This window comes from Saccopteryx bilineata, chromosome 4 (assembly GCF_036850765.1).
Source record: "Saccopteryx bilineata isolate mSacBil1 chromosome 4, mSacBil1_pri_phased_curated, whole genome shotgun sequence".
Taxonomy (NCBI): Eukaryota; Metazoa; Chordata; class Mammalia; order Chiroptera; family Emballonuridae; genus Saccopteryx; species Saccopteryx bilineata.
Window position 1 is genome coordinate 24,547,281 of NC_089493.1, and position 24,507 is coordinate 24,571,787.

Genomic DNA, 24,507 nt, shown 5'->3' on the forward strand with positions numbered 1-24,507 from the left:
ATGGCCTGAATTTCATTTTATAAAGATCTGGCAGGTACCACATAAAAGAGCCTTGTGAACAAGCCATGCTGTTTGTAAGGACAAATACAAATCTAAAATATATTTTAAAAAACATTTCTCTGGTGTCAAAAGGGAAAGAGAATTTCCCCCTTCCTTTTCCTTAAAAATATTTTCTTTAGAAAACTTTTAAGACTGACCAGGTGGTGAAACCCCACGGTCGCCAGGTTGAGCGTGGGCTCATCTGGTTTGAGTGCAGGCTCACCAGCTTGAGCATAAGGTTGCTGGCTTGAGCATGGGATCATAGACATGATGACCCCATGGTTGCTAGCTTGAGCCCAAAGGTCGCTGGTTGAAGCCCAGTGTCGCTTGAGCAAGGGGTCACTAGCTCTGGTGTAGTCCCCTGGTCAAGGCACATATGAGAAAGCAATCAATGAACAACTAAGGTGTCGCAACCAAGAATTGATGCTTCTCATCTCTCTCCCTTCCTGTCTGTCCCTATCTGTTCCTCTCACTCTCTCAGTCAAAAAAAAAAAAAAAAAAAATCCCCAAACTTAATGAATCCTCTTTCTGTTTTCGAGACATATATAAATATTTTAAAAAGCTGAATAAGGCTTCTGCCAGTTTTATACTGTATTCTGGTACTGACTTTTTTGGGAGCCTTGGAGTTATCTCTGAAATGTGAGCCTTCAGGAGGATGGCACCTGGTCTCCCTGAATCTGTGGGAGTTTATCCTCAGTGTCTGGCTCCAAGTACTGTATTTTTTGCTCCATAAGACGCACTTTTTCCCCCACAAAAGTGAAGTGGAAAATGCCTGTGTGTCTTATGGAGCAAAAAATATGGTACTTTATTAAATATTTTAACACACTATTTGGTTCAGAATATTTTTTTATTTTCCTCCTTAAAACCCTAGGTGTGTCTTATGGAGCGAAAAATATGGTAATAACTTCCTGTTTGCTGTAGAGATGTGTGAACTTCTACCTTTGGATACAGACAGCTAACATGTATGTAGTGGATTGTGTCTGCCTGGCTATATGAAAGCGGGAGAGTTCCTTGCCGCTTTGCAATCTCCTTAGTGGCCTGCCTGTGATGGGGATCACAGTCTGATTTAATGCTGATTCAATAATAAAACTGTTTCTTTTTCTGCATTTGTGGAGAGGACTACTGGGTTAGCAGAAGACCTAACATATTCCTACTACCAGATGCATTACTAGAATTTATCAGGAATTCTTACAATTACCCAGAAAGAGATACACCGCTATCTTGGTTTTAATGAGATGCTAAATTGAAACACAAATAGAGGGAAGGCACTGCGAGTTGGCGATGGAACCAGGAATAGAGCCAGGAGTTCTAACTCGGACCCTTAATGAAGAGGAGAAAAAGAAATCCCCCAAAGACTACACTTCTTCCCCTAAGTAATTCAGTGCGCTCTTTCTAGCTAAGTGAAACGGCCTTTCCCTATGGCTCAGTGGAACACAGGCCTCATTCGTCAGGGGCGGTTATTTGCAGCTGGTAATTTTGTAATCCTGCTGCTTGCACAAATTCAGATAAGGTCAAGGAATCAGATTTTAACCCTGTATGACATTTTTGCTCTAAAAATAAGCCAATATTGTCCCTATAGGGAAGGCTGATGCAGCGTTTAAATAAGGGTTCTTCAATTCCCAGTAGCTCCCGCGTGTGCCGAGAAATTACCTGAAATACAAGGATAATTTTTTAATGGGACTAACCTGAAAGTATAACTAAATTAAAGCTGTTTTACTTAGTTTCCTAGACCTCTTGAATATAAACCCCTTAAGTTATTTCTCTGGGAAAATAAAATAATGAAGTAACACTTTAAAACGTTTACTGGCCTGGCTTACCAAAACAAAACTCTTCAGAGAAACAGAACGTGATTTATCTTTTTAAAAGTCCCACTCAAGGATGTTTCTAGGCCCTTGCATCAGATGGCCACGGACGGGTTCATTTCTTTCTTTTGGCTGAACAATCTGACCAACCATATGAGCCGATAATATGTTCAGATTAGGAGCCATGACTATCTCTGGGAAGGTTAATAAATAACTTGTCTATAAGAAGCTCAGCTAATTGCAACTAAAAAAAATTCTGATGCAAATAGTTATTCAGTTTGTTTGACTAAAAATAAATCTTAACCACTAAAATACTTTTTTAAAGTTCCAGCTGTTTTATTAGTACCTATCCTTGTATATTCTTTTTTTTTTTTTTTCATTTTTCTGAAGCTGGAAACAGGGAGAGACAGTCAGACAGACTCCCGCATGCGCCCGACCGGGATCCACCCAGCACGCCCACCAGGGGCGATGCTCTGCCCATCCTGGGCATCGCCATGTTGCGACCAGAGCCACTCTAGTGCCTGAGGCGGAGGCCACAGAGTCATCCCCAGCGCCCGGGCCATCTTTGCTCCAATGGAGCCTTGGCTGCAGGAGGGGAAGAGAGAGACAGAGAGGAAAGCGCGGCGGAGGGGTGGAGAAGCAAATGGGTGCTTCTCCTGTGTGCCCTGGCCGGGAATCGAACCCGGGTCCTCCTCACGCTAGGCCGACGCTCTATGTATATTCTTTTTAAAGCATCTTTTTTATTTTTTATTTTTTATTTTATTTATTGATTTTTTAGAGAGAGAGGAGTGAGAGAGACAGAGAGAGAGAGAAGGGGGAGGAGCAGGAAGCATCAACTCCCATATGTGCCTTGACCAGGCAAGCCCAAGGTTTCGAACCGGCGACCTCAGTGTTCCAGGTCGACGCTTTATCCCACTGCGCCACCACAGGTCAGGCCTTAAAGCATCTTTTGCCACAGTTTTCAGTGTTCCTAAAACATAATTTGTATTCATTGAGCACCATGCTGCTTGATATCCTAGATTACACTGTCACTGTGTTTTCAAATTTTAGTTTTGATCACAGATCTGTTATTAACTCTGCTACTTGAATCCATATTCTGCATCTGGATGAATTTATTGTCCATGAAATTGCTGCTAGGACACAAAGGAGTATGTGGAATGGATTTTTTGTTTGTTTAAAACTACTGGCATAGTTACAAGACTGTAAAATTCATGCCACAGACAACTCTAAACCTGATACAAAACTGTCCATTAGCCATGTATTTTAGGTAGGAAAGATACCTTCTGAAATTTTACTTGAATTGGTTTTGTTTAGACTCTAGAAATGGTTTCTGGGTAAAAGACAGTTGTCTTGCATTTCCAGTGGAAATACTAATCGAGGTCTCTAGTACATAATAGAGATTTCTAAGAGTTGAGATCAAAGTTACCATAGGCGGCTCTTAAGAATTCTCATTTACAATTGATGTTGCTATATTGAGCACCACGCTTGGTCAGCACCTTACTCTACTCTCCTTTTGAATGTCCCTTATCAGAAGGTATTTCACAATTCACTGAGGTTTACACCCCAGGAGGGACCTTGAAGTCACAGACACATTCACTATTAACCTAAAGAGCTATATGCCTACTGTAGGCCAACGGGGTCCAGTACTATTCAATATTCTAATGAAAAAATTAAAAGTGTTATAAACCAGTAAGTTATATGTAGAATCAAGAAATATAATATAACCATCCCTCTTCTAAGTTAGTGATTCTTAAGGTATGTCTGAGATTCACTGATGGACTGTTAGGGTCCACTTATGGGCTATAAATTTATCTAAAACTGTAAGTTCTTTCTTTAATTCTGATGAATAACAAGCAATTATTTTTGTATATTATTTTGTATATTATTTTTGCCTCAGAGAGCATCTTACTAGTGACTTACCTGAGTTAGTAAGGATTATTAAAAATATCTATTCAGGGAGATTAATATTAGTTTTCTAAGAGCCCATATTTTAGGTTGGTGGCCCATACTTAATGCTCGGCAGCACTGCAGAGCACCTAGTAGGTATTTGTAACACCGATAGTTTTTAAAAAGATTCTACTATTACTGTATCATCATTGTATCTTGCATTGATCATGATTTTCCAAGGCTGCTATTTTTGCTCTTATTTGTAAACTACTGATGGTTTTGCTTCATCATTATCAATTTATTACACACTGCTTAGTTAGATTGGAACCTATGATTTACTTACTATATTTAAACCTAAAGACATAATTTTTGTTGTTCAAATATAAGTGATCTATGTCATCATTACTAAAACAGATGTATGGTTTCCTTAAAAGTCTGCTTGTTGATTCATATAACAATGTAGATTGATCTTTAATGCATTGTGCTAAAGGAAAGAAGCCGGACTCAAAAGCTACATATTATTGGATTCCATTTATATGACATCTAGAAAAGTTAAAACTAAGGAGACAAAACATTACTTGTAGCCAGGGATTAGGGTGGTGGGATGGGCTGACTATGGAGGGGACACAGGGAATATATTAGGGTGATAGAATCATTCTGGTGTGCTACAAGAATTTTTTTTTTTATGATAGAGAGAGAGAGAGAGAGAGACAGACAGACAGATAGGAAGAGACAGAGAGAAAGCATCAATTCTTTGTTGCAGCACCTTAGTTGTTCATTGATTACTTTTCCATATGTGCCTTGACCGGGGGGCTACAGCAGACCAAGTGACCCCTTGCTCGAGCCAGTGACCTTGGGTCCAAGCTGATGAGCTTTGCTCAAACCAGATGAGCCTGCACTCAAGCTGGCTACCTTGGGGTGTTTTTTTTTTAATTAATTTATTTATTTTTACAGGGACAGAGGGAGAGTCAGAGAGAGGGATAGACAGGGACAGACAGACAGGAACGGAGAGAGATGAGAAGCATCAATCATTAGTTTTTCGTTGCGCGTTGCAACACCTTAGTTGTTCATTGATTGCTTTCTCATATGTGCCTTGATCGCGGGCCTTCAGCAGACCAAGTAACCCCTTACTGGAGCCAGTGACCTTTGGTTCAAGCTGGTGGGTTTTTGCTCAAACCAGATGAGCCCGCGCTCAAGCTGGCAACCTCGGGGTCTCGAATCTAGGTCCTCTGAATCCCAGTCTGATGCTCTATCCACTGCGCCACCGCCTGGTCAGGCGGCCTCAGGGTTTTGAACCTGGGTCCTCCGCGTCCCAGTCCAATGCTCTATCCACTGCGCCACCGCCTGGTCAGGCTGCAAGAATTTTTTTAAATTTAGAAATTAAACTTGCCTGACCTGTGGTGGCACAGTGGATAAAGTGTCGACCTGGAATGCTGAGGTCGCCAGTTTGAAACCCTGGGCTTGCCCAGTCAAGGCACATATGGGAGTTGATGCTTCCTACTCCTACCCTCTTCTCTCCCCCTCTAAAATGCATAAAATCTTAAAAAAAAAGAAATTAAATGTAATGGGGTGACATTGATCAACATGAGTACATAAGTTTAAGGTGAACATTCCCATAGCATTTGAACTGCTGACCGTGTTGTGTGCCCATCGCCCAAAGTTAAATCATTTTCTGCCACCATATAACAGTCCCTCTTTACTTCCTTCCCCTGCAACCTCATTCCCTCGTAACCACTTTCCTTTTATCTGTGTCCATGAATCTGTTTCATATCCCACCTATGTGGGGTATGTAAAGAATTTTTAAAACATGCAGTACCTGACTCGTCAGGGCACTGACCTCTTTTCCCTTAGATTGCCAAATAAAAAAATGACAACAGCCAGCACAACAATAGCTGTCCAGTGTGAATAAATCAAAATTATACCTATTTTTTTGTCAGATCGGCAACAAATATATTTTTTGGTGTGCCACAGGATTTTATTGTATCATTATTTTTTCAGGTAAGAGGAGAGGAGATAGAAAGACTCCCACATGTGCCCCAACTGGGATCCACCCAGCAAACCCTATCTGGGGCTGATGTTCACAACTGAGCTGTTTTTAATGCCTGAGGCTGACTGGCTCGGAACAACTGAGCTATCCTCAGCGCCTGGGCCCACAGTCAAACCAATCGAGCTACTGGCTGTGGGGAAGGGAAGAGGGAGAGAAAGGGGAGAGGAAGTGAGGGAGAAGCAGATGGTTGCTTCTCTTGTGTGCCCTGACTGGGAATCAAACCTGGGATGTTTGTATGTGGGGTTGATACTCTATCCACTGAGCCACTGGCCAGGGCCCCCAGATTTTTAGTTATTAGTTTATGTGTGCCATGTGATGGAAAAGGTTGAAAATCACTGGGCTGGGTAGGGTAAGGCTAAAGACAAAACAACTGTACACAACGCTCTCCTCTATTTGGTGAATGTGTGTTTCCAAGGGATACATATTTACAGATAAGGAGAGCCAGGTTTCTCAGTGTAAGAGAAAGAAGTTAAAACAAAGCAAATGGCTCTGGCCGGTTGGCTCAGTGGTAGAGCGTCGGCCTGGCGTGCAGGAGTCCTGGGTTTGATTCCCAGCCAGGGCACACAGGAGAAGTGCCCATCTGCTTCTCCACCCCTCCCCCTCTCCTTCCTCTTTCTTTCTTCCCCTCCCGCAGCCGAGGCTCCATTGGAGCAAAGTTGGCCCCGGGCGCTGAGGATGGCTCTGTGGCCTCTGCTTCAGGTGCTAGAGTGGCTATGGTCGCAACAGAGCAATGCCCCAGATGGGCAGAGCATCACCCCCTGGTGGGCATGCCGGGTGGATCCTGGTTGGGCGCATGCGGGAGTCTGTCTGACTGCTTCCCGTTTCCAACTTCAGAAAAATGCAAAAAAACCCCACAAGAACCAAAAAACAAAGCAAATGAAGATGGGGAATAAGGAGGATGGGAAGGCTAGAATGAACCCTGTTGTGATGGACTAGAGTCAGAGATATCAGTATGAACTCATAGTGCCAAAAAGTAGTAAAAAAAATAAGCGGGGGGGGGGGGGCATGTCAAAAAGACACAGGAGCCAATGGGAAAGAACTCCCAAATGGGAAAGGAGGGACACAAGTATAGAAGCAGAGTTCTTTAAGAAGAATTCCAATTAAACATGGAAGGATGAGGGAAATAGAAAATCATCACTAGAACAACATAGTAACAACTGCTGCGGGCTGGATCCATGGATGAATGCTAAAATCAGTGGATAAAACTTTAAGGAGAAACAGGATATCTCTATAATCTCAAACTATCTCCTCCAATATATTAATTACAGTGGTACTTTTACTCAATGTCCATACATTCTGTGATACTCCTCCCTCCAGAAGGTGGAGCTTAATTCCCTTCTCTTTGAGTGTGGGCTGGATTTAGTAACCTGCTTGTAATGAACAGAATATGAAAGGGAAACACAGCAGTGAAGGAACCCAGCACCTGCACCAGTGATCAAGATAAACATCTCCAATAATAAGTTGTGTGGATATCATGTACTGCCTGATCTTATGAGATGAGAAGGGCTCATCACGTTTGACAGTCTCCCCCCAAAAGCATAAACTCATGGGAAACATGAGACAAACCTAAATACCTGACCATGACTCTTCAAAGTGTCAAGATCATGTAAGACAAAGAAAGATCAAGAAGCTGTCACATATTGGAGGAGACCAAGGGAACATGACAGCTAAATGCGAGGTGGTGTCCCTGACTGGATCATGGCACACACACACACACAAAACGACATCAGTGGGAAAATTGCAGAAATCTGGATAAAGTCTGTAGTTTAACAGTGCAGTACTGATGTTATTTTTTTTAGTTTTGACAAATGGACCATAGTTAAATAAGATGTTAACATTAGGAAAAACTGGGTGAAGAGTATACGGGAACACTCTGTATTATCTTTGCAACTCTTTGGTAAAATTAAAATTATTTGAAAATTAAAAGTTAAAAAAAATTTTGTCTAGTGATAGTTTCTGACATGTCATGAATTTGTGCTGACACTTTGCAACAAGGCAAGGATAGTAAAATTGCTGAGATATAAAACTTCATGGCTATACTTGGTAATACAAAATCATGCATTCAAAAGGAATAAGTAATTCATCTATGTTCTACAAATATTTATCACAGAGTTTTGTTCACTTAATGGAGAGAAAAGTTAAAAATATTTCGAGGCCCCGTCCAGTTGGCTCAGTGGCAGAGCATCGGCCTGGCGTGTGGAAGTCCCGGGTTTGATTCCCGGCCAGGGCACACAGGAGAAGCGCCCATCTGCTTCTCCACCCCTCCCTCTCTCTTTCTCCTCCCGCAGCCAGGGCTCCACTGGAGCAAAGTTAGCTCAGGCGCTGAGGATGGCTCTGTGGCCTCCGCCTCAGGCGATAGAATGGCTCCAGCTGCAAGGGAGCAACGCCCCAGATGGGCAGAGCATCACCCCCGGGTGGGCATGCTGGGTGGATCCTGGCCGGGCACATGCGGGAGTCTGTCTGACTACCACCCCGCTTCTAACGTTGGAAAAATACAAATAAATAAATATATAAATAAAATAATAGTAAAATAAAATTCGAGACATATTCTAAGAGAAAGCTGAAGTATCTTGCCCCTAGCCTGTCCCTAGAATAACACTGACTTTCTTACCCCTTTTGCCAAGGTAATGATTCACTACAAACGGGAAAGACAGGATAGTGGTTTCTAGAGCTCCTTTGGTCAGGTGAAGAGAAGAATTAGTGTTCCTTTCCTCCCGCACTCCTCACCAGTCTCACCTCTTCTCTTTCATCTCAGTATGTGGTGTAGGAAGGGTCAAGAGAAAGGTGAGTTATTTCTGCAGGTGAAGCATGAATAACTGCAAAATTAAGAAAGTTGAATAGAAACTGGCCATAAATTAACTGGAAGGCTTATAAATGGGGTGCACAGTTCAAATGAGCTTCGATTTCTTAGCAGCACGTCCAGAATTCTGTACTCTCAAGAAATCTGCTCTTCCCCACCCCTCGCCTCTCCCAAAGCCCATAAGTAGGAGAGAGAGGATGAAAAAAGATAACTTATGTCACTGCTTAGGTGTTGTTATGGGATAAACTGTGGGTGTACTAAGTGCTATAATTACAACAATGGGATTAAACAATGCTGTAAGGAAGGTAACTATGGCATACTTAAGTTTATGTACAATCTCTGAAAAGTTACTTATGTCATAGTGTATAATCAGCTTTTTTATGTGAACATAAGTGTCAAGCAAAGCTTGTCTAGCATACCTTTGAATGTCTTGATCTTTATGTTACTCTGGTGACCTCAAGGAGCGGCCATATGTGTCTGGTGACTTTGATAAAAAGTATTCTGAAGTTTGCTTTTTCTAACTTCTCAGCATATAAGATTAGAACACCACCGGGTTCATCATTTACTTTTAAGGATTTCAGGAGATTTTAAAGACCTCTTGTTTCTTGCAAGACCAGAAAAAGCCTAATTAGAATTTCTTTTTTTAGAGGGAAGGGGTGGAAGGGAGAAAAATGAGAAGCATCAACTCATAGCTGTGGCACTTTAGTTGTTCATTGATTGCTTGTCATATGTGCCTTCATGAGGGATGGGGACTCCAGCTGAGCCAGTGACCTCTTGCTCAGGCTAGTGACCTCTTGCTCAAGCCAACAACCGTTGGGCTCAAGCCAGCGACTATGGGATCATGTTGATGATCCCACACTCAAGCTGGCAATCCCATGCTCAAGCTGGTGATCCTGTGCTCAAGCTGGCGACCTCGGGATTTCAAACCAGGGATGCTCTATCCGCTGCACCACCACTGGTCAGACTGGGATTTTTAAAAAAAATAGATTTTATCTATTGCCTGGCCTAAAATCTTTTAAGATTTTTTTTTTTGACAGGGACAGAGAGAGTCAGAGAGAGAGACAGCTAAGGACAGACAGCAGAAAGGGAGAGAGAGATGAGAAGCATCAATTTTTCGTTGCAGTATCCTAGTTGTTCAATGATTGCTTTATCATATGTGCCTTGACCAGGGAGAAGGCTACAGCAGAGAAAGTGATCCTGTGCTCAAGCCAGCAACCCTAGGCTCAAGCCAGTTACCTTGGGCTTCAAGCCAGCAATATTTGGGCTCAAGCCTGTAATCCTGTGCTCAAGCTGGTGAGCCTGCGCTCAAGCCAGATGAACCTGCACTCAAGCCAGCGATTTTGGGGTTTTGAACCTGGGTCCTCTGTGTCCCAGTCCAACGCTCTATCCACTGCGCCACCACCTGGTCAGGCTAAGATTTTATTTACTGGTCTTCCAGAGAGAGGAGAGAGAGAGCACATGAGAGAAAGGCCGGTGGGGGTAAGGTTAGGGAGGAGCAGGAAGCATCAATTCATAGCCACTTCTTGCATGTGCCTTGACCAGGCCAGCCTGGGGTCCCAAACCAGTCATCTCGGTACTCCAGGTCGAGGATCCATTCACTGCACCACCACAGGGCAGGCAGAATAATTGGAATTTTTCATATTGCATGTTGATATTGTACTTTTGGAATCAGAATGTCAAGGAGGCGAAATGAATTGGCAGACTCTTAAAAATGTTTTTCCATGATAAAAAGCTAAAATTCTTGGTACTTAAATGTTTTAGGAATTTGAATTACAAGTTACTATTTTGCTAAGTCTATTCCTTATTTTTATTTAGAAAATTGAATACATTATAAACATAAGTAGAAACTAGAGCTCATAAATATAGTTGTGATCTTTGAACATAAAAATATAAGATGTATCACCTGACTGGTGGTGATGCAGTGGATAGTGTGTTGACCTGGGATGCTGAGGTCCTAGGTTTGAAACCCCAAGGTCGCCAGCTTGAGTGCAGCTCATCTGGCTTGAGTGCAGGGTCGCTGGCTTGAGCAGTGAATCATTAACATGGTCACTGGCTTGAGCAAGAGATCACTGGCTTGGCTGGAGCTCCCTCCCCACCCCACCCAAGTCAAAGCACATACGAGAAGCAATCAATGAACAACTAACATGCCACAACTATGAGTTGCTGCTTCTCATCTCTCTTCCTTCCTCTCTCTCTCTCTCGCTAAAAAAATTAAATAAAAATAAATAATAAAATGTATCTGGTAGTATTTGGTAGCTATGGAAATATGAATTTTTCCTATGTTGTCCTTTTTTACATATGTACACAGAGGTTCATGGTTACAAAATTGTTCATTCAGCTAGGCAATATATAAGGTCAAAGGAAAGTTCTGTCCGTTTTTGGAATAAAACAAAATACAAATTTTTCTTACTGTCAATAAACTTTATTAAATAATATAATTGCCATTATTATTAATGAATTCTTGCCAGCATGAGGGCAATTTATATATCCCATTTTTGAAAAATGTTTTATTTTTTGATGCGAAAAATTGAACCAGTGCTTGTTTGATATCTTCTTCATTTTTGAATTTTTTTCCCTTCAAAAAATTTTGTAGGGACAAAAACAAGTGGTAGTTGGCGGGTGCTAAGTCCGGGGAATATGGTAGATGCGACAGACATGCTTCTGTAGCATTTCTTCCTTGTTGAAATTCATATCAAATACAGTGGCGTAAATGAACTTTATCAGTAGCCATGGATACACTATCGCTTCACACATAAGACTAACGTGAATCAACTTTGTTTTAGTTAATTTGCTACGTCAATAGGTATACATTAGAGATGCACACATGCGCCAAATAAACATGTGCTTACGTGTCGAAACTTGTGATAGAAACGGACAGACCTTTCCGGTAGATCTTATAGGATTGTGGTTTAAGTAGAGCATGGATTGGGAAGTCACACAAAATAGATTTAAATACTGGCTTTTAAATTCACTATCTGGATAATCTTGTGTAAGTTGCTTCACTTTTCTGGGCCTCAGTTTTCTTTTCTATAAAATGGGGATTAAATGAAATAGTGTATGTATGGTGCCCATCACATAGTAAGCACTCAGAGAGGATATCTATTAGTAGAGTTCAAGAGAGTAAATGTTCACTTAGAACTATTTGTTCAATAATTTAAAGGATTTCTTTCTATCTTGTTGCCAGGAAAGTGTTAGGTATTAACAACTATAATATTCTTACTCTCTACATCATATCTTATGGAATTATATGGTTCTAAGACTTAAGAGCCACGTAGGCAGCAAATTCCAGAATTTACCCTAGATGTAATGAGTCAAAGTCTCTGGAGTGTGGAGCCTAGGAGTCTTTTTTTAGAAACCTCATCTGATTTCAAAGACTATCCAAGTTTGAGAACCATGGAGGCAGAACTGTTTATGGGCAATAGTACTGAATGAAACCAGTGATATGTTGGGGTGGGGGTAATTAAAGGTTATAAATGAGATTATGTATGTGAAGCTTTGTAAACTATTAAACACTATAAATGGAGGGTACTGTTATGCAAAGAAGCATGATCAAGGACTGCTGGTGCTGGAGAGAGCTTAAAAAACTGAGGTCCAAAGGGGTTAATAAACTTTTTTTCAAGTGAGTAGCAAAGCAGGCAAAACACACATGGTGTTACCTAAGTGCCAGTGGGTATTAGAGACATAACATATATGAGAGCTTGGGAGGACAGGTGACTGTGCCCTGAGAAGGTTAGGAAAGACTTCTTGGGGAGGTGAAAATTGAGCTGGGTCCTAAGGATGATTAAGATTCATATTAGTCATACAGGGGAGGGGGGATCTGCTGGGGGAGGAAAGCAAAAGAGGTTTGGGAGGGTGCGAGTTAGACCTGTGAGGCTGGAGCAGAAGATTCATATAGAAGGGTAAAGGAGAGAAGGGTGGTTGGAGGGAACTCATGGAGGGCCTTGAATCCTAAACTAAGGAGTTGAGACTATCTTGTAGGCAGAGGGGATCCAAAGAAGGTTTCTGAGTAGTATATGAACGGCTGGGAAGGGAAGGTTAAAAGCAGTGTCTTGAATACAAAGGGCCTATAGATAAGAGGCTAAAAGCAGGAGGCTACTAGAATGTACTAAGTATAAAGCAGTAAGGTCTGAACAAGCAGGAATGGAGAAAAAGAGATGCTATAGAAGGAACTGACAGTTCACGTGAACTTTGTGGGGATCAAAGGAGAGAAAGAGGAGGAAACCCCTGTGAGCCTGGGAGTATAATAACACCACTGGGGGTAAGAAAAAAAGGTTGGTTTTGAAGACAGATAGTAGCATTATTACAGTGCTCTATGGGGAAACTTGATACACAACTCACCTTCATGTCCTCAAAATCTGTTATTCCCATCTGAGGGAGGTTTGAGCAGTTTACATGGATGAGTTTTCGGCCACTGATGAAGTTGGTGGTAAAACACTCCTGTCAGTACAGTAGGGAACATTACTCAAAAGATGTACAGCAAATGGAAGTGAGGGAGGGAGGGAGGGAAGAAGGAAGGGGAAGGAAAGAAGGGATTGAGAGAAGAAGGAAAGCAATGAAAGAAGGGAAGGAAGAAAGGAAGGGAGGGAGGGAGAGTGGGTGGGAGAGAGGGAGGGATGAAAGAAGAAGGAAAGAAGGGCAATGAAGGAAGGAAAAAAGGGAGGAAAGGAGGGAGGGAGGGAAAGAGAGGAGGGTAGGGAAGGGCGGGAGGGATTTAATTGTCTCCTGTTCTATACTGAGCAATTTTAAATTAAGTTTAAATTCAGTAATAAACCAAATAACCCCACATATTTTCCATCTAAACTTTTGATAAAATATCATACTACTCCTTAACTTTTTTGGTGAGAGGATTATACAAAAAGTAGTTCTTTCATATATTTTTAAGTACAGGGTTACAAAAGATTTCAGAACTTGTTTTGTGGTAACCTAAGAAATAGTTGGCATTAATGAAATAAAAGGATTCACTCTCTCTTTTTAACAAAACTACTTTTGGTTAAACGGCTATTTAAATTAGTACTCTTAGGTGCTCATGATACATATGATATATTTGGGACACTTACACTTAACAATTAATAATACAAGTTCAAGTTAGAGAGCTGAAACAACTTGACAAAATACCAAAAAGTCTACCTTGGGTGAAATCTATTTTAAAAAATACAGTTATTTTGGCCTGACCTGTGGTGGCACAGTGGAGAAAGCTGAGGTTGCTGGTTTGAAACCCTGGGCTTGTCTGGTCAAGGCACATATGGGAGTTGATGATTCCTGCTCTTCCCTCCTTTCTATCTCTCTCTAAAATGAATAAACTCTTTTTAAAAATACATTTTTCTACAAAAAGAGGCCTATATAAATTCCTTAGTCTTTATTCAAGGATTGCAGAGATATAAAATCACTGTGATGAATAGGAAAAACTTACAAATGTGGCTCTCCCTTTCTCTTCCAAAATGCAAATATACATCACTGGCAAGGCCAAAATTAAAATCCAAGTTACCTCTACCATTGTCCAGGACCTTTTCTATACTCCTTCTAGTAAGGAAGAGGCAAGAGCTCAGGTAAGGGTAGAGAACTATGAAGGAGAAGGAGAATATGATTTCAAAAAATGTTATTTTTGTATACCTTGTATTGAGGGAAACCTAAATTGCTAATCCACTCTGCAACTTTCTCTGGGTCCCATTTAAGAAACTCAAACTGTAGTTCAATCCTTTCTTTTGGCTTGATTTCTTTATCTTCACATACTAGTTTCGTCAACTTTGGGGACACATCTGTAACTTTCTTTTCAATAAAGGACTCTCTTAAACCCAGTTTTGACTCTGAGGGATATAAGTCACTTCTGGTATCAATATGCTCATTCAGGATTGGGAGTTCTTCTGAAGACTTGTAATCTATATTTATTGAGTCTAATCCTCTTACTGTGAGAGACTCTAAACTAGAGTCTTTCATAACTTCTTTAGTTTCTTTCATTAACAACTTTCCTGTTTGATAGTTGGAATCCTCTATCTCATCTTTGTCTTTAAAATGCTTAAATTTGATTGGTTCTGGCCTATCTTCCTTGGCAAATTCTTGATATGTCTCTCTTCTAAGTAGTGGTTTGGCTTTATCTGGTAACTCTAAATCTTTTTCCTTAGTTGGCTCTATTTGTGTCTTCTCTTGAACCTCTGGTTTGGTCTTCTTTAGTAGCACTTGACCTATGTTTTCAGTTGATTTACTTTGTATCGTTGGAAACTCTGGTGTCTGTTCTGGAGGTTCTAGACCTTTTTCTTCAGTTGACTCTCTTAGTGTATCCTCTGATTTGAACTTCTGTGGTGATGCTAGTCCTGTCTCCTTAGTAGATTTTCTCTGCTTTTCTTTTTTAACTATTGGTTCAATATCTTCTGGTGGTTCTAGAACTTTCTCCACAGTTGACTTTCTTTGTGCCTCCGCTTTAATTTCTGGTATGGTCTTTCCTGATGACTCTAGACCTGTTTCCTCAATTGGTTTTCTTGATTTTTCCTCAAGAAACTCTGATTTGATCTCTTCTAGTGGCTCTAGAATGTTCCCCTCAGTTGACTTACTTGGTTTTGGGTCTGGAAACTCTGGTTTAGTGCGCTCAGGTGGCCTGGTCCCTTTTTCCTCAGTTGTTCTTTGTATCTCCTCTGGATCCTTGGGTTTGGTCTCTTCTGGAGGTTCTAGACCTGCATCCTCTGTGGACTTTCTTGGTTTCTCTTCTGTAAACTCCAGTTTGGTTTGCTCAGACGGCTCTGTCTCTTTCTCCTCCTGTGACTTTCTTTGTGTCTCCTCTAGAAGCTCCGGTGTGGTCATCTTTGGTAACGGTAGATCTGCCTCTTCAATTGATTTTGTTGGTTTCTTACTTAGAAATTCAGGTTCGGTTGGCTCTGGAGATTCTAGACTTAACTTTTCATTTTGCACTCTAAGTAATTCCTCTGGAATCCCCAGTTTGGTCTCCTCTGGTAACTTGAATCTTATCTCACTGATCGTGGCTACTGGAACCTCAGACTTGCTTTCCTTTGGTAGCCATTCATCTGTTTCCTTAGCTGACTTTATGAATATGTCCTCTGTAACATCTGGTTCGGCCTCCTCTGCTGGCTCTAGGTCTGTCTCCTGCTTTTCATCCATAGGAACTTCCAAATCCTTGAAAAGCTCTTCTGTCATCTTGCTGGATATCTCTAACATGACCTCTTGGGGAATCCCTGTCTCAGTGCCGCTAGAAAGGTCTATCTCTGACTCCTTGGCAACCTCTTCCTCGGATGTTCCCGTTGGCTGTAGGTGTATATTCTTAGTACTCTCTGGTGCCTCGTCTTTGAAGTTCTCTACCTTGGTCTCTGGCTGTGGCTCTTGGTCAAGGTCTTCAAGTAGCTCCGGGCCTGTCTCTGCCGTGGTGTCTGGTTCGGCATCTTCAGCTAGTTTCGAAGGCCCGGGCAGATGTGGTCTCTCAGACCCCAGGTTTTCATCTTCTCCGGGGTCGGAGTCGTAATCTTCCGGGACTTCAGCCATGACGCACACTAGCCGACGCGCGCAGGCCTCCTAGCAACCCCAACTTCCGATAGCGTCTCTATGGATACCACGATTTCCGGCCGGGTCTTCCTGAATTTTCCCAGGTTCTGTTTGTTCCTTCAAGCCCTGACTTTAAAAACCTGCCGTCGGAAGCACGCAGTAGTCGTCCCCACATCCGCGTCGCCAGCCCGCGGCGGCCAGAGCTCCGGCGAGCGCTCGAGGGCCGGCGCGCTGCCCCTTCCGGCCGGCGGGCTCCGCTCGGCTGTTCCGGGCGCGGGCGCTCTGCCTTCGGCTCTTTCCGGAGCCGTTCGCGGCGGGCGGCGGAGGCGCTGCCGGCGCGGCTGCAGATGTCGGACCCGCAGGCGGCTGAGGGGCCGGGTTTCTGGAGCGCCGCAGCCGGTGGAGAGCCGGCGGGCGGCGTCGGGGACGGCCTGGGAGTGGAGGGGAGCCCGACAGCCGCCTCAGGTACGCAAGGCCGGGTTGCCGGCGGGTGGGCGCCGCCCGGCCTCGGGGCCCCGCACCGCGGCTCCGGCTCCCGCCTCGGCGGCGCTCTGCCCCGCCCGGGGGGGCCCCTTCGCGCGCGGACCCCCTGTCCTCGCTCCTGCCGGGGCCCCGTCCCCCGGGCCGCCTGTCCCGGGCCCTGGGCCACGCTCGAGGTTATTTTCCGCTCCTGTTTCGAAATGCCTCGGCTCCTGGCCCGCTTCCTTTCTCGGAGCAGCCCAGACGGCAGTGACGGCTGTCCCGCCCGGGCGCCGCTTCGGCTTCAGCTCGCCAGCCCGCCCCCAGCTCCCGGGCCTCGCTGTCCCGCTCGGGCTCCCACCCGGTCCCCACCCGGCCCCCGCCTGTGCACGCGCCGCTCTGCCCCTGTCCGGGGAGGCAGCCCGGCTCGGCTCTCGCCTCCCTGCCCGAGGGCCCCCGCCTCGCCTCCGTCCTCTGCATCTCGGAGTGGGAATGGGCGGGTTCGGGGCTCCTGTGAGGGGACGCGGTGGCCAGGAGGTTGGGGCCGAAGCGGGCACTTGGGGGACCTCCCTCATTCTCCAGGACCCTCCTCTTCTTGTTCGGGAGACTTGTCTCCATTGCTACAAACCGCGCAAGTTCCTCCGTGTGGATTACTTCAGAGTCCAAGGCTTTAAAAGGGTCCATGCAATTCTCCTTTTAAGCTGTCAGGCCTCTTTATGTTCACCACACCCGCCGCAACTAAAAGGATGCCCTTGTGAAATACAATAGGGGGAGAGGGCTGGTCTCAGTAAGTAGCAAGTAGAAATTAATTTTCCAGGTCGGAAATTAAAATAGACACGGGAAAGACTAGCAGTCGAAGTGGTGCCACGGCGCCCGGGTTGGAGTCTGAAGTTTTCAATTCCTAATTAAGTGACCTTGTATAAGTCACTTCTATATGGCTCAGTTTCCTCCTCCGTAAATTGTGGGCCTAATACGATTGCTGCGTTACAGGAGCCCGTGTGCATGAGGCACTTGGTGCCTAGCTCAGGGTACACACCAAACGGGTGTTGTCCAGTATTATGCGAACAAGGTCTGTTTTTGCTCATCTAAACCGCATGTGCTGTCAGCAGTGTTCCTGGCCGTATATGTCCCAGCATGACGACTTCTCCTGTCTTGAACCTGTATCCCAAATATCTCCCATCTCCTAAAGATGCTGCGGTCAAACACACACAAGCATCTTTGAATCACCTAGCTTTTCCCGGTGACTTTATAGTCTCTCTTACTTTTAAATGTGTAACAGTTTTTGTCATTATTTTTTCCTTTTTATGAGCTCTATGCCTTGTAGTAAATTCAAAATTCATGGCATGTATTTAACTTTATAGCAATAGAAATTTGAAGCGCAGTTTCTAAAAGGTGAATGAACACTCAAAAATCTCAGAAACATCTTCCCCTTGCATGTGTCAATATTTATTTAGAAAAGATTGCTTTTTACTTACTTCCTCTTTATGTCCTTGGGTGCTTATGCAAACACACCCAAGCATGTAAAATAGAAAGGTCCTAAGAATAGTTCAGGATATGGGTGCCTGTCTGTCTGTCTGTTGTGTCCCGTGTCCGTTGGCGGCGCCCCCCCCCCCCATTCCTGCATTTACTTTTTCCTCACAGGACACTGTTAGAAGTACTTACAGTTACTTTCTCCCTCTTGCCCTCAGAAAGCAGGGTGAGTGTTGATTTCATATTTCATGTAGGAATTTGTTATTGTATTCTAGAGCAGGGCCTTCCCCTTGAGGTGGATTTATTGCTAATAAAAGTAAGGATAGCTTGCATTGCTTGCTCTGTGCCAGAATGTGGAAAAAGTTTACTTGTATTATCTGTCTTCTGTCAACAATCATTTTCTCCTCATTTTGCCACTGAGAGATGTTATTGCCCAAGTTAGCTGTGGAGTTGATTGTCCATATGAAGTTGTGACTTTGTTACGATGAAGTTTACAATAGCTTATTTTTATTTTTATTGGCCATTAGTCAAGTAATTAGTACTCCAGGACAGGTATGGTCTTTAACCTTAAGGTGTTTTTTGTTTGGTAAAGATGAGAGTACCATTACAGGAAGAAAACCCAAGAATTTAAAACATTATATGATATAATTGGGTGTCTTATTACAGCTCTTGATGTACTCCCCCCCCCCCAAGAAATCTGTTTGAGGTACATAATCTATCTGTGTGTCTCCTAGAGCCCTTAATGTTGTGTCGAGGTTTTGTAAATATTTGCTGGACTGGGAAACAATCTCAACAGAGAGATTTGGAGGATCATCAAATGATTATGAGGAATTAGGGTTGAGATAATCAAGAATGACTGTGGGCCCTGGCCAGGTAGTTCAGTGGATAGAGTGTCATCCTGGCACACCGAGGTCATGGGTTCAATTCCCTGCCAGGACACATACCAGAGCAACTAATGAGTGCACAACTAAATGGACCATATAAGTGTAGCTATGATTTGATGCTTCTCTTCCCTTTCCCTCCTCCCCCTCTCTCCCCCTCTTCCTTCCCACCCCCCTCACCTTTCCCACCTCCTTTCCTTTCTTCCACAAGTCAATGGAAAACTTTTTTTTTTTGTATTTTTCTGAAGCTGGAAATGGGGAGGCAGTCAGACAGACTCCCGCATGCACGCGACCGGGATCCACCCGGCATGCCCACCAGAGGGTGATGCTCTACCCCTCTGGGACATCGCTCTGTTGCATCCAGAGCCATCCCCAGCACCTGGGCCATCTTTGCTCCAATGGAGCCTCGGCTGCAGGAGGGGAAGAGAGAGACAGAGAGGAAGGAGAGGGGGAGGGGTGGAGAAGCAAATGGGCGCCTCTCCTGTATGCCCTGGCCGGGAATCGAACCCGGGACTCCTGCATGCCGGGCTGATGCTCTACCGCTGAGCCAGCCGGCCAGGGCTTGGAAAACTTTTTAAGAAAAAAAAAGAATGTTCCTTAGGTTAAAGAAGTGGATCTCAACTAGGATCAATTTTGCCTCCCCCAGAGAACTTTTTAGTTGTCACAAGTCAGGGCTGGGGAGGAGGAGGAGGGTATTACCAACATCTAGTGGGGTAGAGGTCAAGCTCTCCAGTGGTCATACTGTTCTTATTATTTTATTAACTGTAATTGCTTTTAATAGTCTTTTATTTGGGGCACCTGGGTCCTACAGTCCTCAAGAGGAGAGAGCTATCACTCATTATATAGTGAAAGCCTCCGAGGCATACATGTTGCATCAATTAAGAGCAGGCTTTTTTTCTTTTTTCCTTCAACAATTAGCTTTGGGAAACAAAGAACAAAGTCTGTCATGACCCTGAAAACTTCAGTAGAACTTGGTTTGGTGTATATGACCCTGAGAGCTATCAATGCATTTAGACATTAAGGACTAGACACAGGTCAGGTGAACTTGTTCATAATTCTTATGCAGGACTTAGAACAGTGCAATAAGTCTTTCTGCAGTGATGAAAATGTTGCATTTCTACACACACGAGAGAGAAAGAGGAGAGAGAGAGAGACCGGAAGGGAGAGAGATGAGAGAGCATCAACTTATAGTTGCATCATTTTAGTTGTTCATTGATTGTTTTTCATATGTGCCTTGACCTGGGGGATCTCCAGCCAAGCCAGTGACCCCTTGCTCAAGCCAGTGACCTAAGGCTCAAGCCAGGGACCCTGGGCTTCAAGCCAGTGTGACCTTTGGGCTTAAGCCAGTGACCATGGGGTCGTGTCTCTGACCCCACACTCAAGCTGGCAACCTCAGAGTTTCAAACCTGGGTCCTCAGCAACCCAGGTTGATACTCTATCCACTGCGCCACCATCTGATCAGGCTTTTATTTTATTTTTATGTCAAAATGCTCTAGAAATTTGTCTGCCTGTGGTTTATATTTTATCTTAATGCAGTTGTGTTTTTATGGAGTTGAGATAACCAATTAGTCCTGTCGTAATTCGATCCATAACATACAATGTAAGATTTATAATCTGACCACTCAGGAACATGTCCCACTAATAAGGGCTGAGGAGAAATTGGATCACATGGTCTCTGGATTTGGTTGGAATATAAACTCGGTCAATTTATTTTTTTTGAGCCTCTTGAGTCTATAACCACATAACTCGCTTTTGATTCCTCTGCACTTGAATCTAAGAGCCCAGGCTAATTATAGCCTGTTGAGTGAAAGGGAAGTCCTATGAGACCAGTTCCAAAGAACTCTGACCTGATATTTAAATGACTTAGAAAAATCTTCTTTTTGGTTCTCTTTGTAGGAGAAAGTGTAAGTACTCAGTAAGTTTAAATCTGTAACATTATCGGAATGTCTGAAACTATATTCTGGTTACATAGAAAGAAAACATATTTTAAAAATTGAAATAATTTTAAGGAAGATTATTTTATTCCCTTTCTCCTTTGGCCATGAGTTATGAATTGAGTTATTCTTGAGCTTTCATTTACCCTTCTCTGTTTATTAGTTTTAAGACCTTGGCCAGCCTGACCAGGCGGTGGCGCAGTGGATAGAGCGTCGGACTGGGATGCGGAGGACCCAGGTTCGAGACCCTGAGGTCACCAGCTTGAGCGTGGGCTTATCTGGTTTGAGCAAAAGCTCACCAGCTTGGACCCAAGATCGCTGACTCGAGCAAGGGGTTACTTGGTCTGCTGAAGACCCATGGTCAAGGCACATATGAGAAAGCAATCAATGAACAACTAAAGTGTCGCAATGCACAACGAAAAACTAATAATTGATGCTTCTCACCTCTCTCTGTTCCTGTCTGTCTGTCCCTGTCTATCCCTCTCTCTGACTCTCTCTCTGTCTCTGTAACGAAGAAAAGAAACAAAAAGACCTTGGCCATTCAAGTAGCACAGTCATGATTTCTGCCACTTTAGAGAATATAGTCCCATTATTATTTAATTATTATTTTTTCTTTAAATTGACATTTAAAATTTTGTTATTTTAAATACTATCTGGGATTTAATTGATGGATCAGTTTTTTCTAATACATTAAAACAAATACATACCCATTAAAAGAAAAAAAATATTTTCCCATGTATCATCTAAATTTGCAGAACTTGTACTGGTTTCTCTGGTCTCTTCTAGGAGTACTTGTAGAATTGGTCTATATTTGGCTGACATATTAAAATCTATACTATAGAAAAATTGGCTTTTACTTTTTTATAGTAGTCTAAATTTCTCTAAATAAGTTTAGGAAGCCTAAAAAGCTGTGTTTATAATTGTTTTCTATTTAAAACAAGACTGCATCTTCTTTACTTTCTACTTCTGGAAATAAACTTATGTGTTTCTTCTTTTTCTCTTTCCTGCCTCTCTGAATCCAGTTACAAGTTGTTGTTCTTACAGTTCAATCAGCAGTTCTTACATGAGTTAGCAGTATATACCTTTAACCTTAAAAAATCAGAAGCATTGTCTTTACACTTTTTTTTCCTGCATACATTAAGCTGTTAAGATGCTATAAATGGCTTTTAACATATGAATGATGCTCAGCCTAACTCATGATAAGGGAAATAAATCATAACTATACTAGGTATAGTTTGATATTTCACACTGTTCATAAATGTGTGTAGAAACAAGCACTTTCATGCATTGCTGATGGGAGTATTAATTGGTACAAATACTATGAGGGCAATTTCTCAATATCCATCAAAATTATCTTTATTATATGCGGGCTTACGTGTCTGTTTGTCGCCGATAGCTTATTGGTTGCTTGCGTAACTGTACTAGCCAATGGGATGAAGTTGCCACGGCTGAACGCAAATTGAGCGGGTCAGGGGGAAGGTGAACATTTGTTTGCATTGGCAATCATATGTTTTACATAAAAACTACGTCTTAACTTAATTTCTTTTAAGAATGCCTCCTAGAAAATACAGCACTGAAGAGGAGAGAAAAGGAGCTAAAGCTGCACAAAAACGGCTTTCTCGACAAAAAGAAACCACTGAGCAGAGAAAGACAAGGCTTGCTTCAGTCACAGAGCAAATGCGTCTTTCTTGGCAAAATGAGACTGATGAGCATAGAGAAACAAGGCTTGCCTCAGATGCAAGACAAAAAAGCCTGTCTTGACAAAATGAGTCCCTTGAACAAAGGCAGGAGAGAAATGCAAAAAAACGACAGAGTAATGCTGACCGAAATGCAAAAAGGATTAAAACATATTTAAATCACCTTTATTTATTGAGCTAGCGGTTTCCTTCATTGCACTCTACTTTAAGCAATTAAGCAAGTAGAAGGGGGAAACCCCGTGGGGCACTAAGCAAAGGGGCATCCTCGCCGCCTGCCCTGGGTAATTCAGTTTGAATTAGCAGACACCTTTGCACAAATCATTTTAATTACAATTTATAATATTTAGAACAGTGGTCATTTCGTATGACCGCCGGGCTTTCTAGTAATATATGCCCTCATTGATCCATTCCTTTCAGGAATTGATCCTATAGATTTCTTTATGTGCCTATTTAATGACACAGATACAAGGTTGTTATAGCATTATTTGTTTTGTTTTTTAAGTATATATTTTTTAGTTTTTTTAAAGCATTTTAATTTTATTTATTATGTGACAGAGAGAGTCAGAGAGAGGGACAGACAGGAATGGAGAGAGATGAGAAGCATCAGTTCTTTGTTGCAGCTCCTTAGTTGTTCAGTGATTGCTTTCTCATATGTATCTTGACCGTGGGGCTACAGCAGACTGAGTGACCCTTTGCTTGAGGCAGTGACCTTGGGCTCAAGCTGGTGAGCCTTGCTCAAACCAGATGAGCCTGTACTCAAGCTGGCAACCTTGAGGTCTCGAACCTGGGTCCTCCGTATCCCAGGCCGACGCTCTGTTCACTGCGCTACCGCCCGGTCAGGCTGTTGTAGCATTATTTGTAATGGGAAAAGATTAGAAAGGACATAAATGCCCATCAGTAGGAAATTGGTTAAATAAGTTATGGAATATCCAATGAATGAAATATTAATCAAATGTAGAAAAGAATGAGGAACCTTTTCACATACAGTTATGGAGAAGTATGAGATGTAAGTAGAGAAAACAAAGGGCATAGTAGTATGTCTAGTATTTTCATTATTTGTGTAAAAAATGTGGTGTATACACACACACACACACACACACCCTTTTTATATGCATAATATATCACTGGAAGACTACATAAAACCTAGTAACATTTGTTGCTTTTGGAGGTGGGGACTAAGATGGGAGAAAGTTTTCACTATGTATATGCTTTTTAAATTTTGAATAATATGAATATATTACCTTTTCAGAAAAAATACACATACTGTTTCATGAGATTCTTCACTATGTTTATATTGTTAGAGCCATTCTGTACATCTCTGTTGCTGTTCTGGTCATCAGGAACTGACTTTTTCTGTGCCTTTTTCTCTCAGGCGAATTGTATATGAAATGCAGATTATAAATCTTAGGGTTTAATTTTATGTTATTCTTTAAACCTACCACTGTCTTCCATTATTTTTGTGCTATTTTATTTCTTTCTAAAAATTCAACCTTACTGAAGTCTTCTTTATGATCTAAGTCAGTGGTCCCCAACCTTTTTTAGGCCACAGACTGGTTTAATGTCAGAAAATATTTTCATAGACCGGTCTTTAGGGTGGGATGGATAAATGCACAAAATAAAATTATGTGACCGGTGTAAAAACTGTGGTATTTTAAAATATAATTGTCGAACTTACGAAACAAGCGTCAGGAGTGAGTCTTAGATGGATGTAACAAAGGGAATTTTTAAAAAATAAAACATTGTTCATACTTCAATATAAAGAAAACGAAAATAATGTAAGTTATTTATTTTTTCTCTGAGGACCAGTACCAAATGGCCCACAGACCAGTACCGGTCTGGTACCAGTCCGTGGCCCGGGGGTTGGGGACCACTGATCTAAGTAACAGAATAAGTCAAAGGGTAGAATAGCACCATTACCTAGATAAGCTCATACTGTTAGCCAATGACAGAAAGTACAGTTAAAATTTGTTTTGTTTCCATTTTATTCACTAAGGTATCTTTAAAGA

The 24,507-nt window shown here is 42.5% G+C and overlaps 2 protein-coding genes across 3 annotated transcripts in view; one reads left to right on the forward strand and one right to left on the reverse strand.

Moving 5' to 3' along the window:
* Nucleotides 1-155: 155 nt before the first annotated feature.
* Nucleotides 156-16,087, reverse strand: SAMD15 (sterile alpha motif domain containing 15). Of its 2 annotated transcripts, none has more exons than XM_066273175.1 (3): nt 14,186-16,087; nt 12,914-13,012; nt 156-1,689 (listed from the first exon to the last, which is right to left on the reverse strand). In XM_066273175.1, exons 1-3 carry the CDS (start codon nt 16,058-16,060, stop codon nt 1,480-1,482), a joined length of 2,184 nt encoding a protein of 727 aa, XP_066129272.1. In that variant the 5' UTR covers nt 16,061-16,087; the 3' UTR covers nt 156-1,479. The 2 variants fall into 2 exon arrangements, with proteins under 2 accessions (XP_066129272.1, XP_066129273.1); XM_066273176.1 differs by having other exon boundaries at nt 1,560-1,689; nt 15,121-16,087.
* A 133-nt stretch (nt 16,088-16,220) lies between these two features.
* Nucleotides 16,221-24,507, forward strand: part of TMED8 (transmembrane p24 trafficking protein family member 8) — a 39,053-nt gene continuing 30,766 nt past the window's right edge. Inside the window, exon 1 of the mRNA XM_066273177.1 lies at nt 16,221-16,525. Within this exon, the coding sequence (XP_066129274.1) occupies nt 16,408-16,525 (118 nt within the window). The 5' untranslated portion in view covers nt 16,221-16,407. The remainder of the gene's footprint in view (nt 16,526-24,507) is intronic.